The 17,005-nt window shown below is 56.0% G+C and overlaps 4 protein-coding genes across 4 annotated transcripts; 3 read left to right on the forward strand and 1 right to left on the reverse strand.

The window, feature by feature from the left end:
- Nucleotides 1–1,114: 1,114 nt before the first annotated feature.
- On the reverse strand, nt 1,115–4,520 carry J4E85_001940 (uncharacterized protein; the record flags this gene model as incomplete). Its single annotated transcript, XM_051466221.1, has 2 exons — nt 1,115–4,244; nt 4,294–4,520. 2 exons carry the CDS (start codon nt 4,518–4,520, stop codon nt 1,115–1,117), a joined length of 3,357 nt encoding a protein of 1,118 aa, XP_051330778.1.
- Nucleotides 4,521–6,127: 1,607 nt separating this feature from the next.
- Nucleotides 6,128–8,329, forward strand: J4E85_001941 (uncharacterized protein; the record flags this gene model as incomplete). Its single annotated transcript, XM_051466222.1, has 1 exon — nt 6,128–8,329. The coding sequence occupies one exon, from the start codon at nt 6,128–6,130 to the stop codon at nt 8,327–8,329; it is 2,202 nt and encodes a 733-aa protein (XP_051330779.1).
- A 4,430-nt stretch (nt 8,330–12,759) lies between these two features.
- J4E85_001942 (uncharacterized protein) lies at nt 12,760–14,415 on the forward strand (the record flags this gene model as incomplete). The annotated part of the gene is made up of 2 exons (XM_051466223.1): nt 12,760–13,330; nt 13,382–14,415. 2 exons carry the CDS (start codon nt 12,760–12,762, stop codon nt 14,413–14,415), a joined length of 1,605 nt encoding a protein of 534 aa, XP_051330780.1.
- A 1,859-nt stretch (nt 14,416–16,274) lies between these two features.
- Nucleotides 16,275–16,894, forward strand: J4E85_001943 (uncharacterized protein; the record flags this gene model as incomplete). Its single annotated transcript, XM_051466224.1, has 2 exons — nt 16,275–16,829; nt 16,856–16,894. 2 exons carry the CDS (start codon nt 16,275–16,277, stop codon nt 16,892–16,894), a joined length of 594 nt encoding a protein of 197 aa, XP_051330781.1.
- Nucleotides 16,895–17,005: the final 111 nt, after the last annotated feature.

A 17,005-nucleotide genomic window follows, 5' to 3' on the forward strand; every position in this document is an offset into this window, starting at 1 on the left:
TTTACATCGGCCCCGCGGAGATATATTGGACCTCCATCAGTGTCTTGCAATCTTTCGAGCTCCATGGTGCTCTGGACGATGGTGTCGCGATCCCACCAGTCATAACACTTCGGTAATCCGTTCATCGTCTTGACAAGAGCTTCGCAAATGGTGTAACCGTTGCATTTTGGGGATGGACGACTGAGGGCACAGTATTCTATAGTGTGAAAGTAGATTCCAGACTTGTTGGCTTTCGATGGAGCTTGTGAAGAGGAAGCGGCTAGGCTCATTGTGGCTTTATCAGCGGTCTGGAGATTTGTGCTTGCGAGCTTGCTTGATATAATAAAGGAAGTAGGCTGTAGAGAATTTATAGTGTCAGGATGTACGCACGCAGCGAGTTTTTGGGAAAACGGTATGACGTTGTTGACTGCGCTCTGACTACTAGGATGAGTCTTGTAGAGGACAAAGCTTCGACGCTACACCACCTTCATAACAACGAGGACGGGCAGAGCTGTGAACGTAAAGGCAATGTAACAAGAATCTCGATTCTATCTAGCTCGCAAGCTCGAGCTCGATCCCCCATTCTCCCTCGCAGCGCAGGGGAAGAGAACCTAAACGTCCCAAGACCCCCAAAAATCCTATATCATGACATTGTAACGGTACTTTTGCGTTGTCACCAGATCGCATATATCATTCCAACCAAACTCTTCATATGCGCATTTTATATCGATACAGCGATCATCCGATCCGACCGACAGAGCCAAGGTAAGCTAAGCCCCTCGACTCGCGACTACATTGAAGAACATTGCTCAAAGTACGCCCCGAAACACCAGCGAGATGGCTATGAGCGAGTGACGAGACAGGACGATCGTCGGCCAACAGATAGCCCATGTGCCGATTGAGTGAAGAAAGGATATGAAAATCGTAAAAGGTCCGAGGACAGCAAAGGAGAAGACATGGCAAGTATGGTGTTATGCCGCTTTGCAAAAAAATGCTCGCTAGCAGATGCGTTGTAGGTGAAGATCCGAATCATATACAGGAAGATAGTGCTGCTTTTCCTGGCAACACAGTAAATTCTAAGAGGAGATGAGAATCTAAACCCTCAGGCGCGGCGATGTTTATCTCTGAAGAGATGTTAACGGCGGACGCTGTTAGCAGGGGACGCATTTCTGCTTACTCTGCCACGTCGCTGGTTGCCTCCAGCCGCCTGCTGGTGCTGGGGCGGCATGTACATGCCGTAAGGAGGGTACATGCCGGGCATGCCCTGGCCGGCGAGGTTGGCGGGCTGCATCATCGGTGACCCGTTGAAGCTGCCGGGGCCCGCAACAGGTGACGCGTTGCGGTAGGCATCCATGCCCGGAACGGGGCCTTGGAAGCCGTTCATCTGAGGGTAGAACTGACCCTGTCGGGCCAGGAGCTGCTGGTACTGCATCTGCTGCTGGTTGTTCATGGCCTGCATGTTTGGCATGTACATGGGCCCACCACCCATTGGGTATTGCTCGAAGCCATTGGAGTCCATGCTTGCTGTGCGCTGAAGTGCGACAGGGTCGAAGCCAGCTGCCGCTCCCTGATAGAATTGCCCAGGGTTTGGCGGTCCAGACGCAATGCTGTCCTTCGACGCTGGGCGGGTTGCGGAGTGCTCACGATGACCAGGTCCGCCACGAGTGGAAAGACCTACCTCATCCATGAGTCGCTTGTAGCCCTGTTGGGGCTGCGCCTTGATGCGAAGAAGAACGTTGCGAACGTTTGTCACTACATCCGCACGGATCTGCTCATCGAAGAATGGAGTGGTGAGTACCTTGAAGATCAAGGTGGCACCGCAGTTCTGGTCGGCCAAGATGCTTTCCAGTACCTGGTCGTTGGGAGAGAAGAAGAGTGCCTGTAGGATAGTGTCACGAGCTTCTGGCTCGTTGCGCTGGTTGATGATCTTCAGGACGGTGAGGTATGCAACCTTGTGTGTGCAGAGGTGGACAATGTGCGGAACTAGGCGGGGAGCCAAGACCGTACGCCTCCTTGGGAAGGTGCAGGTATCGAGGAACCAGGTCAGGAGCAAGGCACCGTTCGCGTTGGTTGCGAGCTGCACGCTGTGAAGAGCGATTGCAGCAGCTACCATGCGCTGCTGGTCCTTGGTGGCATAGTGGCTCTCCAAGCAAGCTCGCATGGCACGGGCACCGAATCGACCTTGGGCGAGATCCCAGAGTCTACCCAGCATGACCTCAAAGATGAAGTCGTTGAACTTCTGGTACTTGAGGCAGCCTTGCATGACGTAGTTACCGAATTGGTCGAGGAAGAGGGCCATAGCATAAGGTTGGACAGCATCCACGACCATCTTCTGCATAGTCTCCGACTTGGACACATCGATGATCTTCTGCGCAGCCCATGTTCCGTTCTTGTGCACACCAATCTTGGCTAGGTGGGGTGCGATCTCGCGAAGCATGGCTTCCTTGGTAGGCTCCTCGCAGAACTCGAACAGCTTCTGCACGACAGTGTTTCCAAGATAGTCAGAAGACAGCTCAGCAATTTCTGGGAGCATGGCCATGGCGATGTTCTCAATGTCCTCCTTGGAGCAGGATCCGTTGTCGATGCGCTTGCGGATCTCTCGCAGTCTAGGAGCGTCGTGAATGCGAGTGTGGCTCGGCTCTTCGACAGATGGGATCTCGTCGACGTAGTTGTTGAACTGGACAGCCTTCTCAACCTTGGTAGTGATCCTTGACTGCTCGTCATCGGTGGCGCCCAGCTCCTTCACAATCTGGATGATGTCGGTGCGGATGTCGCTGAGCTCTGGGGTAGTCAAAGGCACATTCGCGGGAATGTTGGCCACCTTGGTAGCGGCGGCAGAGCCAGCTGTGCCCTCGGCCTGAGCCTTTGACAACGGGTCAGGACTCGGTGAAGGGAACAGACCATTGTGGCCAGGCGTAGCTGCTGCGCTTGGAATCTTAGCGTAACCAATGCGGACGGGGCCAGCACCAGGGAAGATCTCCTTTCCGTTCAAAGTTGACTTTGCCTGGACGGCACTCTCAAGATTCTCGTAGTTGACGAAACCGCAGTTCTTGTGTGTGAGGACGCGGGTAGACTCAATTCCACCGTACTGAGCGAAGATGACCTGGAGCGACGAAACGGTGGTCGAAGATGGAATGTTGCCAAGCCACAGCGAGCGAGTGGGTCCTTCCAGAGTGCCATCGTCGCCGAGGTTTGAGCCAGGCAAGTGGAGCTTCTTGACAGCCTCAGTAAGATTGTACTCTGCATCCTCAGTCAAGTCACCAGTTCCCATGCCGTTGTCAAATCGGCCCATAGCGGGCAAGTAGGGCCGCATCATGCCCCGCGAAGGAGCATCTAGCACGCCGGCGGTGCGAGCACGTGGACGCGCGTTGGAGGCGAGGTTCGCAAAGGCCTGGACTTCGAGGTTGTGTTGACGAACAGCTTCGTGAATGAGAAGTGCATTGGCTTCGGCAGGAGTGATGGTGCCGCTGTATGCGCCATATTGATCCTCCTCCTCTTCGGCGTACTTCTCCTTGGCATTGACAGAGTAGGAACGGAAGCGGTTTGCACCGCCAGAGTTCTGGTTGTTGGCGTTCCTCTGGCTCTCGAGGAGGAGCTCGATGTCGGACGGAGCCAGGGTAGCTCGTGCAGGCTGCGGGGTGTCGACTAGACCAAGGTAGTCAAGGGTCTTGACATCGGTGTCGGCGAGCGAGTCGCGGGAGAAGGAAGACCTTGGCGAGCCTTGTCCGTTTGACGGCACCGAGGCAATGCTCTGGAGTGTGCTGCTGCGATCACGCTGGTTTGACCAGCCGCCCGAGAAGATGGAGTTGCCGAACGGCGAGTTGGAGGGAGGGAGGTAACCACCCGGTCGCTGGGGCATTGAGCCAGCACGCAGACGTGAGAGCAGTGCAGACTTGGCCGCAGCGTTTGTAGACCCAAGCGCGTTGAAGCTAGAGTTGTCGGTCGGTGTGCCTGGCCCAGGTTTGAAGGGGCTCGTCGAGGGTGTTGGCCGGGAGCTCTTGGGGAGCAGCGAGCTGCCGGACATGAGGCCGGGAGGGGCAGCGGAGGGGGAGAAGCGGGAGGGCAGGGTGCCAGCGCGGGCGCGGCGGTTGGGAGCGGGTGCAGCTGACATGGTGTCTGGCACGGCGTTGTTGAAGTCGGGGAAGCTCAGGTTCTCGCTGTTGGGGGACTCGGGGATGGTCTCGCGCAGCGGCGTGGAATTCCCGCTGGTAGGAGGTCCCCACATTTGCGGAGTTAAGCCCTCCTGTGCCTGAATCTCGCGTGCACTGTCAGGGTGTTAGCACGAGTCGGAACTTGTTTCAGGGTGCGACATACCGTTTGGAAAATAGGCGGCCGCCATACTCATGCGACGGGGACCCGTTCCCGAGCCTCGCGTTGCCGAGCGGGTTCGGGGCATTGCCAGCGAAGCGCAGAGAGCCGCTGTTGGGCGGCTCGACAGGCGACGTGTTGCCCGTCGAGGAGCCCGAGTGCGGCGGCTGGGGCAGCTGGGGGATGTAGTTGAGGTTGATGTGGTGTTCGGGGCGGTTGGTGGTGGGAGCCATTATGGATTACAGACCCTGCGGTGACCTGGGTAGTCTAATAGGGAAGAATAGTCGTCGTGACTCGGTTACCAAAGCCAGGGTAAGGGATCGAAGGAGGGTTGGTGCCGGCCAAAGGAATGTGAGGCGAGGGATTATTGCCAGCAAGACCGGGCTCAGCACAGCGCAGCCTGGTGTACAGTGAAGACGACGACACGGGATGGATCCAGTCCGGGGGCGGTGGTGCAGCTCGACGGCGAGGGAGGCCGCGAAGGAGTGACGGAGACTGGGCGGGTGTCGATTATGGTACGGGTGCTGTACAGCAGCAGGCGGGCGGAATAGACAGATCACCGGAGTGCCTGGAGAACAGAAGTAATAGGATTAAGCGGACGAGGGCCGATTACGCATGCGAGCTCGTGCGGAGGCGGATACAGCTAGTTGTCGCGGCGGGAGCAAGAGAGCGATGAGCGATGGAGCGATGCTTGCGAGGGAATGAATGGTGAGGTTCGCTTGATAGAAATGGGGAGCCACCAGGAACACGAGGGAACTAGCTCAATTGGGCGGGCTGCCAGAACAAGCACGTTACAGGTTACGGCACGATCTGCGCGGTCGGCTACGGTTGTAGGTGGGCTGTTAAGTGCAACGGCGAGTGAGGTTGCGATGGCACGGCTGCGGTGCTTTGCTTTTGTACAATTCAGGGGCACACAAAGGGCGCCCGGGTGGCTCCAGGGCTGCGTCCTGCAATTGTGTCCTTAGTGGGTGGCCGCGGGACAGAGCAGCGCATGCCCGCCAGCGTCTGAAACACAGAGGCGCGTCGAGAAAGTCCGTTACTCCAGAATCTGACGTGGACACTGTGTGCCTCTGCCCGGCCATGCGACGTGATTGGCCTGCGGCTGCTAAACATGGATGGAGGTGCGTTGGGGTCCTGCATGCATACCAACGGCCTATTAGACTTTCTGAGCCCGATGCGTACGCCATTACTGAGTCTCTGCTATCATCTAGCATACAATGTGGCACGCAATCAAGACCACAGACTACGACCCTGCAATGCATCGAGGCAGCATCCACACAGTCGAAACAACCCTTCTGGAAAACATATATGTCAGACCACGGCAGATATGCCTTGTGCTGCACGTCCTGAAGTAGACAGGCTGACAGGCCACGCAGACCCAAAGAGCTTTAGTGAGGCGTTGACAGCCGATGGTGCGGTACCTTGGAACGACGTTTATCTATCTGATTCTATCATAGGCGCACTACGTTTCAGATGCAGACGGGCCGCGCCAAGCCTTGCTGCTGACTTGGCGACTTTCCATGGCCCGTCGCGTCATGCTGGCGCGTGCTCTCGATTCCACGCACTCCGCGCAATTCACGACATGCTGCCATCACGCCGCTTGAAACAATCCGCATAATACCGCAACATCAGACGACCCTGCCGCTCCGCAGTCCATGCCATCAACCGTTCACCCCACAGTTGGAGCGCATAATCCGTGTCACTGTCGCATGGAATCCTTCTGGAAAGCCTCGCCCAAACCTTGATCGCTGCCGTCCGACTCGCTTTGCCTCAGGCTCCAGTGCCCTCGTCTGCACCTTCCCCGCCTACTTCGCGCCTGCCGTCGGACTTCTAAATCACCATGTCCGAAGAGCCACCCCAGGCAGCTATGGAGGATGCCCCGCCGTCACATCGCGATGACGAGTCGGAGGCATCCGAGGATGAGAGCGAAGAGGAAGCGCCCGCGGAGCTCATGGTCACGTCCAGGGCCAAGCGATCCAATGCCGGCAATCGCATGTCCATCCTGCTCGCCAAATCGGCCGAGGAGGAGGAATGGGGCGAGGAGTGGGAGGAAGCGCCAAACGAGGAGGAGTTCCAAGGCGGTGATGTCAATGAGCAGGAGGACTACAACATGGATTCGTCATCGTCAGAAGAGGGTGATGACGATGCCGACGAGGACGAGGCGGGCGAGAAGGAGCTGCGCAAGGCCGAGCGACAAGAGCGCAACAAGAAGCGCAAAGCCACGACAAATCCCTTCACTGCACGAGTCGCCGCCCAAGCACGGAAGAAGGTCAAGCTCGACGTCCCCCGCCCACAGTCGCCCACGCTTGCGCCTCCGCGACCCAAGAAGAAGTCCGAAAGGGCATCATGGCTACCCACCGAAGAGGATGGCCCGGTCCGAATGTCGATGCGCAAACAGACAGTGGCAAACAAGGATGCCACGCTGGCCAAGCTGAAGGAGAAGGACCGGAGGCGCGATGACACCCTGGCTATGATGAAGGCTGCAGAGGCGCGGAAGATGAAGTCCAAGGAGAAGCCTTTGACCCAGGCTGAGAGGCTTGCTGAGGCTGCTCGGAATGAGCGCATCAACAAGAAAACCCTGCACAGATGGGAAGAGGCAGAGGAAGCCAGGGCAGCAGAGAGGCAGGCCAAGATTGACGCCCTGAAGAATCGACAGATCGATGGGCCCTTCTACCGGTACTACAGCGGGCCGGGCATCTGGGTCGATGATAAACTCAAGTACACAGGCAAGGACGCACCGAGTCTGGAGCATCTCGAAGAAAAGCTCAACAAGGAGGTCATGGCAGCGGAGACGTCGACGCAGTCAGAGTCTACACAGCTTCCAGTGCAAGCTCCAGATAACCACGCAGATAATGCACAGCCTTCTTTTCCGTCTCTGGATCAATTCAGTAGCCCAACACACATGCCGTCAATACCCGCAACCATGCCCCCACAACAGGATAACTCACAACAACCATGGACAGCAGCAGCATCACAAGGCGGCGACGTGTTCATGGGCTCGTTCGGCATGCAGCATCCGAGCACTGTAATGTTCGCACCACCCAGCCAAGACTCGTTTCTTTATGGCATCGATCAGTACGCCCAAGACCAGCAATCCCAGCCCATGCATGGCAACGAACTTCCTCCTTTCCCTTTTACGGAAGCCTCTACCTTCCAAAATCAACAGCATCAACCTTCAGACGCACAAACAGCCCTCTTCAACCAACTCCACCCCTCTCTACCCCAGCAAAATGGCGACTCAGCAATCGGCCCCCAAGCCCTGCTCGCACAGTTCCAAAAACCCGCCTTACCCCCTCAGCCACCGCGACGCAAAGTCATTCGCCGAGCCCTGCGCAACCTCCTCATCCTCTCCAACTTCCCCAACCTAGAAGCCCCACCAACATCCTCCTCGCGAGCCAGAACAGCAGCTTCTCTCCTCAAAGAAAAGGACAAGTCGGCTTTAGTACAACTCTACACAGCACTTTTCAACTGGACCCCAGCCGAAGCCGCAAACTACATCCAACAAACCCTCATTGCGCCGCCAAAACCACCCCGGAAGAATGCCGCGCCCAAAGCCGAGCCAGAGATTGTCCTCAAACCAGGCCAAAAGCTGTGTCCTATCACCAACACCATAGCTCGGTACCGCGACCCAGAGACGGGTATCGCATACCGCGACGCCCGCGCTTTCGGTGTACTCCGCGGCGTAGTCGGAGGCGGTTTCGTCTGGAGCGGCGACCTGGGATGTTATGTGGGAGGCAGAGCCAAACCACTGGAGAGTATGGGTGGAAAGGGCTTTCTGGGTATGCCGCCGGCGAAGAACGTGCCGAGACGGTTTTGGGAGATGAGTAGTCCGAGTAGGAAGGTTGTCGCGCAGCCGCCGCCTACACCTACGCCGGCTGCGAAGGTGCAGACGCCGGTGCAGACGCCGGTGCAGGAGGAGGTGAAGGGTGAGGAAGGGGAGAAGGAGGGGGGATTGAAGGACAGTATTACTCTTGCTACGCCGAGTGGGGGCGAGAAAGCGAGTCCTAAGCCTGTTGAAGCGGGCACTGCTGCTGTGTCTTGAATGTCGGGGCAGTGAATACACTGCTCTCGTGTAATAACATATGTGATGATTAGACAATATCCATACCATTACTCCACTTTCCTCTTCTAGAGGAAAATTTCAAAATGCGACGTTAGACATAACTGTATATGCTTTATCCTCTCTTAGCAAAGTGAAAGTGAAGGTGAAGATGGATTTCTCCTCTAGATCGCGATATCGCAACATCGCAGTTATACACTAACCGCCATTACTGCGCTTCCACACGCGTGTCTCATACTCGCGCTACCCTGACCTTCGCGCCATGCCTTCGACCGCACAGTAAGAGCAGTACGTCTCGCGCTTTGCAAAGCCGCCCGCGGGCCCCCGATACCAACGCGACATTGGAACGCGCTGACATTCGATCTCACCACTGCGCTTTCTTCCTCGACATTGCCCATCGTATCCATCCGCTTATACTGTTCTTCCATACGGAGACTACACACTGGCGTCACACTCACTCATCCACTCGCTCATCCACTCAGCAACCTTTGCACCCACACACCGACACCGCTCTCGCACCCACGCTCCGTCACGCGATGTACTACGTCCACGCCATTATCCTGACTCTCGTCCTCATAACCTTCTTCTGCTGTCTCTTCGGCTACTACCTCATGAAGAGCTGTCGACGGGCTATCGATCTGGAAGTTCACGAACTAGGATATAGTAGGGATGTCGAGGCTGGGATAAGAGGAGGAGGGGGAGGGGGTAAGAGTGCGGGAGGGAAGAGTAAGAGTAAGAGTGGAGGTGGGGAGATAAGGGCGGGGGAGAGTGCGGGAGGGAAGAGCAAGAGTGGAGGCGCGGGAAGTAAGAAGGGGGATGGAAATGGAAGTGCTGGAGGGAGTAAAGCCAAAAGTGCCAGTGCAAAAATCGGAGGAGCAGCGAAGAGCAATAGCGGTGGGAATGGAGGTGCTCCAGCATGGGACGACACCGGGGCAGGTGGAGTAACAGCAGCACCAGCGGCAGGAGGAGGATGGGACACAACCGGAGGCGGAGCAGCGTGGGACATGGGAGGTGGCAACGACGTCAAAGGAAACTGGTAGAGTCAATCTGGGCGACATCAGGTATGTCAACAACCACTATGGAGATACTTCGAAACATACTAACCACATACACGGACACCATTCCACAAAACAACTTACAACCCACCATAACACAAACCACTTACCCAACCCCCTCCCTCACCTCCTCTGTACAACATACCACGCTCGCACAAGCGCCTCCCCCCGTCACACAAGTTTGTCCCTCTCGCACGTACCACACCCCAATATCCAGCATCCACGGCTCCATCCTTCCTTTGCAGCTAGGCGCCTCTACAAGCGTTGCGGGACAAGAGCTATGGGAAAACACGAGCTTACAGACCTAAGGGGGATCTTCATCGGTGCGGCTACTGCGTTGGCATGTGTATGTTCAAGAATTGGGGTTGTTGCACGGCATGCTGAATTGTTTGCTTTATCGTTAGTGGCGTTCGTCTACGGACAAACATACTAGAGGTTAGTTCTGTACGACTGGATTAGGGATGATGGGTAAAATGCAAAGTCGTGTCTTCGTTCTTCTTTGCTTTGCTTTACCTGCGTTGTTTTCCTGCTGAGGAGTTGTTGGCTGGCTTGAGCTCTGCAATTGATAGCTAGCTCCGAATCATGGCAACGACTAACCTCATAATCGCCCTGGTTTTTGCTGGTATCTTCGGCACTGCACTTGTCTACCTCGGTCTCTGGTACGTCCATTGCTACATCCACCAGCGCTGTTACGAACTTGAGCACTGGTTCCATTGTTTCTTTCCGAACAGGACGCGACAGCCGCCTGTCATCTATGTGGAGAAGGTGGAGCAGCGGGAGTCGGAAAGGTACCGAGAGCCGTCGAAAAATCGGTCAAGGTCTGCAAAGAGGGAGAGGGAGAGAGGAAGGAGTGAGAGATCGCAGACGAGGAAGTATTATGAGGGGAGAGATGTGGAGAGTCAGAGAGTGGGGTATGGGAATGGGAATGGGAATTGGGCGGGACAGAAAGATGGAGAGAGAGCTAGGCCAGTGATGCAGATTGGTGGGCCACAACAACAGCAACCGTACGGACAGTCATATTATCCTCCGGGTGATTGGCAAGAAGAATGCCCCGGCATTAATTTTGTGTGCCACCATCCGGGTATAACGCAACGGATGCCAGTGCCATGGCAGAACCAAGTGGCGGCTCAGATGCCACCTTATGCTATGCCGACAGGAGTGCCGCAACAGCCGTTCCAGCAGACGGTCGCAACGATGCCGGAGCCGATCCAGTATCCGCCTCAGTACCAGCCTCGAGATCGGTATCCCCATCGACAGCCCTATGCGGAGACAATGAGTACGGATGTGCCGAAGACCAGCCACCGCAGGACTCCTCCAGTGAAGCCAAAATCCCCGGCTAAACGTGCACGTCGACATGAGAAAGTCGACTTCATCCACATTTGCGATGAATACCCACCTATCGTGCTGGAAGCGCTCAAGGAAACGGCACCTAAAAAAGCAGCGCCTCCATCGTCGTCATCGTCGTCGTCATGCTCTAGCGACCCGTCTGGCGCCACGCAAGAAGTCCCAAGAGAGTCAATACCGCGAGCAACGCCTGGTTTCGTAGATACGTTGCCGTTCGAGTACCCACCGCATCCGTACTCAGCAACGAGAGCGTGGAATACGCCTCGATCGTATCCTCGGCAATGGATGCGCGACACAACGGGGGCGGATGGACTAGACAATCAAGCCAGGTACGCCCCTTTCACGCCGATGAGCGGGTATAGAGCGAGGCCATGGGGTTTGCACACGAACAGGACGCGACCCGCACCGAGTAATGCTACCCTGATCCCGCTGCTCGTTTGTAGATTGAAGTCTCGTTTGTTCCACGGAGTGTATGCTGACAATTATTGTAATAGGCTCTAGCGTACCTCGGTCTCGGACGTACGAGCGGTGGAGACAGCGGACGACGAGCCCGAAGAGCCAGGGACGAAGGCAGGACGAACCGCGAGACGAAGGACATGAAGCGAAAGAGACCAATACGAAGCTAAACGACGACACAAGTCAGAGCAAAGAAAGGGAACGGGTCGCTGCTAGCTCCCGAGATGAAGAACCGAAGCTCGGCGGATGGAACGATCGACCGTCCGAGCAGAAACCACCTCAGGACCGTTCGCCAACAACACAAGACGTGCCCCGCTACTCCCCCATGCCGGTGCCGGTAGTTGAGGAACCATGTACTCCAACATCTGAGGGGCAGCTGAACGCACCAAAGATCCCGTCGGCTCCCGGCAGTGTTGGTCGTCCGAAGGCTAGTCCTGCGTCCGCGCCACTGTCTCCTATCTCGCAATTACGAAGTCCACTCAGCTCGCCTAGGTCAGCCGTGTCGAGCCTGGACAAAGGTGAGTAGTGGTGGGATGGGACTGGGGATAGTGTTGCGAGCGTGGAGGATCAAAGCCAGGGTTGGTGCATCGCTAGCGTGGCAGATGCTCTTCTGCATGAGGGGACGACCAATAGTTGGTACAGATATCATCACGTACGTCGTGAGACACGAGCATCAAGCGATGTGACGAGTATGCTGTGTAAGCTTTAGCAATCACGGTAGTATGGATTGTGAGGCATAACGCGTCTGCGTGACGGCATGCGCCAGTTGTTTGAGGACTGTGGAGTAGTGTAAGGCAGTGCAAATGTATACACGCGTTCGTATATCGATACGCTGCCAGGTACGCGCCTGCTACAAGCGTCGTACGACGGAAAGCTCCGCGCGATTCCGGGAGATGGATCTTCGCTTGTGGCATCGACGTCCAAATGACCGAAGACCAAGAGGCCGAGCATCTGGCCAAGCCACCCATGTGCAGATTCTGATGACGGCACTAATCACCGAGAGAAGGCCCAGCCGCCAGGATGGGCTAAGGTTTGTTGATGATGTTGATGATGATGCAGCAGTCTCGGTTCCCGAGGAGGGTTGCAAGTGAGAGGGCTCGCGACATGCTCTGCTCTGGGGGCGTGGTGCGACTGTGATGTGGGCAGTTCGCAGCGCGGAGGGTTAGCCTCTGGTCAGAGCAGCTCAGGTCGGGCGCTCGAAACGGCTATCCAGGCCTGAGTCGTGATTAGAGTTGGTGCTGGCGGCTGGAAAAGGCAAGCTCCACTCCAGGGCTGTCGTCAGGGAGCTGGACCCTGTGCGATGGGTGACCCCAACCAAACAGTCGCGAGTCCGTGTGAATTGCGCGTCCCCAAGAAGCGGAACCTCGCTGCGTTGTGCCAACTGCTGTCACTCACTACTTCCCGCCGCTTCCCATTCCGATATACAAACACTCACTCCCGCTGTGGTTGTAGTCAACGCTACAAAACGCCTCCACTGCAGCCCTGCGCCCGATCATCGCTTGATGGCGCCCGCGGACCTGAGTTAACTAGGCCCCTTTCGACCCCCAAGACTCTCCGATGCTTAAACCCTCCCGCCGGCCCATACACGAGTATGAGCTGGTTCCGCGCGAATCCCTCGATGTTGATGGCGAGGAAGCTGTTGTCGGTCAAGATGAAGGATTAGTAAACCCGCGACGCTCCTGGCTCAACCGGCTGAGCAGTCGCTTTAATGCAGTCAACAAGCTGTCGGATCGCGCCGTATACGCCCACTACGTCACCCCGCGCCGCCGAAAGCGCTCCATTCTACGCATCCTGTACTGGACGTTATTCTCCGTACCGTACCTCTTAATAGTCCTAGTGCTGGTTGCCGGCATCTTCTTCCCGAGTTACACAGTCAGGCCTCCACACTACGACGAGCTACGCAAGCGAGCCACGGACACTGGGCGCGCGAACCCCTACAACGAGAAGGTCTTCATAGCCGCCTCGCTCGCCGAAAAGAAGGGCGACTTGACGTCTGGCGCCTGGGGCAGAGAGGTACTGCAGCTGGTGGAATTGCTGGGACCGGAGAATGTGCATCTGAGCATATATGAGGATAACCCAGATTTGGTGACGAAGCAGTCGCTGGATTCGTTCCGCGACCAGGTCAAATGTGAGACGCTTCGCCTCGTGCCGCCGTGCAAAGATCGCTAACAACCCCCAGGCAACTCGACCATTGTATCCGAAGATCTCGACCTCGCTTCCCTCCCCCACATTACGCTACCTAATGGCGACAAACGCCTCAAGCGCATCGCATTCCTTGCTGAGGTGCGCAACCGAGCCCTTGCGCCCATCGACCAGCCTGGGGTCAGATTCGACAAGGTCCTGTACCTGAACGATGTCAACTTCGACCCCGTTGAAGCTGCGCAGCTCCTTTTTGCGACCAACATCGACTCGACCGGACGGGCAGACTACGCTGCAGCATGCGCTGTCGACCACATCATGCCCTTCAAGTTCTACGACCGCTTCGCGACGCGCGATTTCGACGGCATGATCACCGGGCTGCCCTTCTTCCCGTGGTTCACCAGCGCAGGAACAGGGACTAGCAGAAGCGATGTGCTCGCAGGGAAAGATGCGGTACGGGTACGGAGTTGCTGGGGCGGCATGGTGGCTTTTGACGCCAAATGGTTCCAGTCAGAGACCGGAGTCCAGCCCGAACCCGCCAACCCGCAGAATGGGACGCCTAATCACAGCATCTTCCCGCTCCGCTTCCGTCACGACAACGAAACCTTCTGGGAGGCCTCCGAGTGCTGTCTAATCCACGCAGATCTACAGTATCGGATGTCTGGAAGAGGCCGACCTGCGGAATCTAGGATATACATGAACCCATTCGTTCGAGTAGCGTACGACGAGAAGACGCTGAGCTGGCTCTCTTTCATTCGTCGCCCGGAACGCCTCTACGCTCCGATTCACGACATTCTCAACTACTTCGTCGGCTTCCCTGATAAGAAAGCCCGCTTCGCTGAGGAGCCCGGGCAGCTCGTGACGGACAAGGTCTGGATCTACGACCACCCAGCTGCGGCTTTTGCACAAAATGCGACAGAAGCCGATCGTGCAGGCCACTACGTTGAGCAGGAGCGGAGAGCAGAGCCTGGCGGTTATTGCTCATCGCCTAATCTCCTTGTCATCAACGAGAAGCCCGAACACGGCCCTGGTGCGTGGAGCAAGATCTTTGTTCCGAGGCCTCCCCAGCTTTGATCGCTCGAGACACGACCATCGACGACGACTTCTTTCTCACGGCCTTCATTTAGTACTTCAAAATTTTCCTTTGTTATGCATAGCGGGATGGATGGGAAACACGGCGTTGGCAGCTCACCGAGCTTTCTAGAATTTTACCTTTACGGTCACCAACATGCTTCGGATAGGGAGCAACGTCCTTGACCGCACAGCGCGGGCTGGTCAAGGATGCTTAGGAGTACTTTGGGTCTAACACTTTAATTCGTGTTCATCGACAAGGTGGAGGCTTGTTCTCTTCTCTCATCTAGTCGTAATTTCAAAGTCACAGTCACAGTAGCCTCATGATTGTCAGCCACACAATGTCAGATGTCATACTTCGCGTGTCTGATCTCATACACCGCCTCCTTGTTGGGCACTAGTGTGTCTGCCTCTCATGCGCTCTTCCTCTTATATCCAGGACCCTCTTCTGGTCCTTCAGGAGTCCTTCTGGGACCCTCAAATTGTACTCTCGAGTACTGACACTCCCTCTGTACGTCCATTTGTAGCTGTCATCCAACGTGAGGCGAAACGCGACACCCCGGCCTCGTTCGCTCCAGCCAATGACGACGCGCGAGTATCACACGATCGCCAAGCCGCTAAACCCGATTTTTCCTTGACTGTCCTCGACGCGCTAGGAGGCCAACACGGTGCGAAGAAGACGCCTCATCTGACCAGGACCCTCTTGTACATACAAACTTCATCATCTCTTATCCGCCTGCCGCCCGCTCTCTAGAACAATCTGATCGCCTTTGCATTTCCGCGTACTATCCCCCACCCGTGAAAGCGACAAGGAGCTTGGCATAACGACGTCATTTTCCCAAAGTGTGTACCTGCAGGCAGGCACCATGGTTCTCGATAACGATACGCGTGGGTGGATCATGACTGCGGTCAGCGGCATAGGTATGATTGACGATTGCGCGGGAAGCTGCATGGATTTCACGGGGAGCAGATGAGCTAACGCGTAAACAGCATGTACATTTGGAGGTGAGATTTATTCCCGCGGTTGATCCCATCGACCGGGATTCCGAGAACTTCAATCAGGGAAGATGCTAAAGATGGCTAGCTTCGATAATATGCGTCGACCTCATTGTGCGATATTTTCCTGGCAAGAGGAACTTTAAGATTGAAGAGAGTAATGCGTTTTTGTCGACGGGACTGAGTCTTTCTTTTGGTGTTATGGTGAGTGGAGCTGCTGGGCTTAGTTTGACTCTTGCTGACCTAGATTTAAGATCTTCTCATCACTATACAGTATGCTTCCCTCGGCGAAGAATTATCTGAAAAAGGGAGGCATGTCACCGCGCAATGCGATACTGACTTTGATTGGCTGCTTCCTTGTTGGAGCTCTTGGCATCTCAGTCCTTTCCGGAATACTGCACCAGTACATTCCGCACTCAGTTGTGGACTGCGAAAGCAAACATGATGACGAAGAGCAGGGAGAGGAATCGCACTCTCACCAACCGATGCAGGAGCAGCCGCTCAGTCTTCCGCACGCCCACGGACATGACGAGCATACTTCGTACGGAACAAGTAGCGTGAACTCGAAAGCCGCCCTACCTCAGAGACCATCGCTTCACAAGACGCTGTCATCCAAAGTCTCGCAACTAATTGTCGGTGCCGAGAAAGCATGTGACGACACTGACAACGGGCAATGTTATGGTGATCTGTGTGAAGTCCGGCCTTCACGCTTGCAGTCACGGAAGTCCCTAGGCAGCTTGAGTATTACACGACCATCTGGGATGAGCAGAAGCCAAACTTCGCAGGGACCGCATGATCGGCGAACAGCGTTGGAGGATGTGAACGAAACAACACCTCTGGTACCTACAAAGTCCGGACCAGCCACCATGGAAAGCTCTTTTGCAAGTCTACCGTCTACCAACGGCCACGCAGCACACGAGATCCAACCCCTCCAAAAACACAGCCGCTCATCCTCGACTACCTCATCGCACACTGGCCACCACCACCATCACGGCCACAGCCACGACGAACATGACCAGGAGGCGCAACAACACCACCACCACGTCCCAACAAACGCATTTCTCTCCCTCGGCCTCCAAACAAGCACAGCAATCGCCCTGCACAAAATCCCCGAAGGCTTCATCACCTACGCCACCAACCACGCCAACCCCACTCTCGGCTTCTCCATCTTCCTCGCCCTCTTCATCCACAACATCACCGAAGGCTTCGCTCTCGCTCTGCCCCTCTACCTCGCCATCGGCTCCCGCTGGAAAGCTATGCTCATCTCTGCCGTCCTGGGTGGTGTCAGTCAGCCCCTCGGTGCTGGTGTCGCAGCGTTGTGGTTTAAGATTCAGGGTAGGGGTCGAGAGCACGGCGCTGATGAGGGCATGGACACGATTTACGGGTGCATGTTTGCCGTCACTGCGGGTATTATGGCGATGGTGAGCTTGCAGTTGCTCGGGGAGAGTCTGGATTTGACGAACTCGAGACGCTTGTGCTTTGTTAGTGCGTTTGCGGGGATGGGGATACTGGGGTTGAGTAGTGCGCTTACGGCGTGAGTGTCTTATCATGTACATGGGGAAATATGGCGGTGGTGATACTTGATAGATTTACGGCA

This window comes from Alternaria conjuncta, assembly GCF_024043145.1.
Source record: "Alternaria conjuncta strain BMP 0040 chromosome Unknown scaffold_2, whole genome shotgun sequence".
NCBI classification, from domain to species: Eukaryota; Fungi; Ascomycota; class Dothideomycetes; order Pleosporales; family Pleosporaceae; genus Alternaria; species Alternaria conjuncta.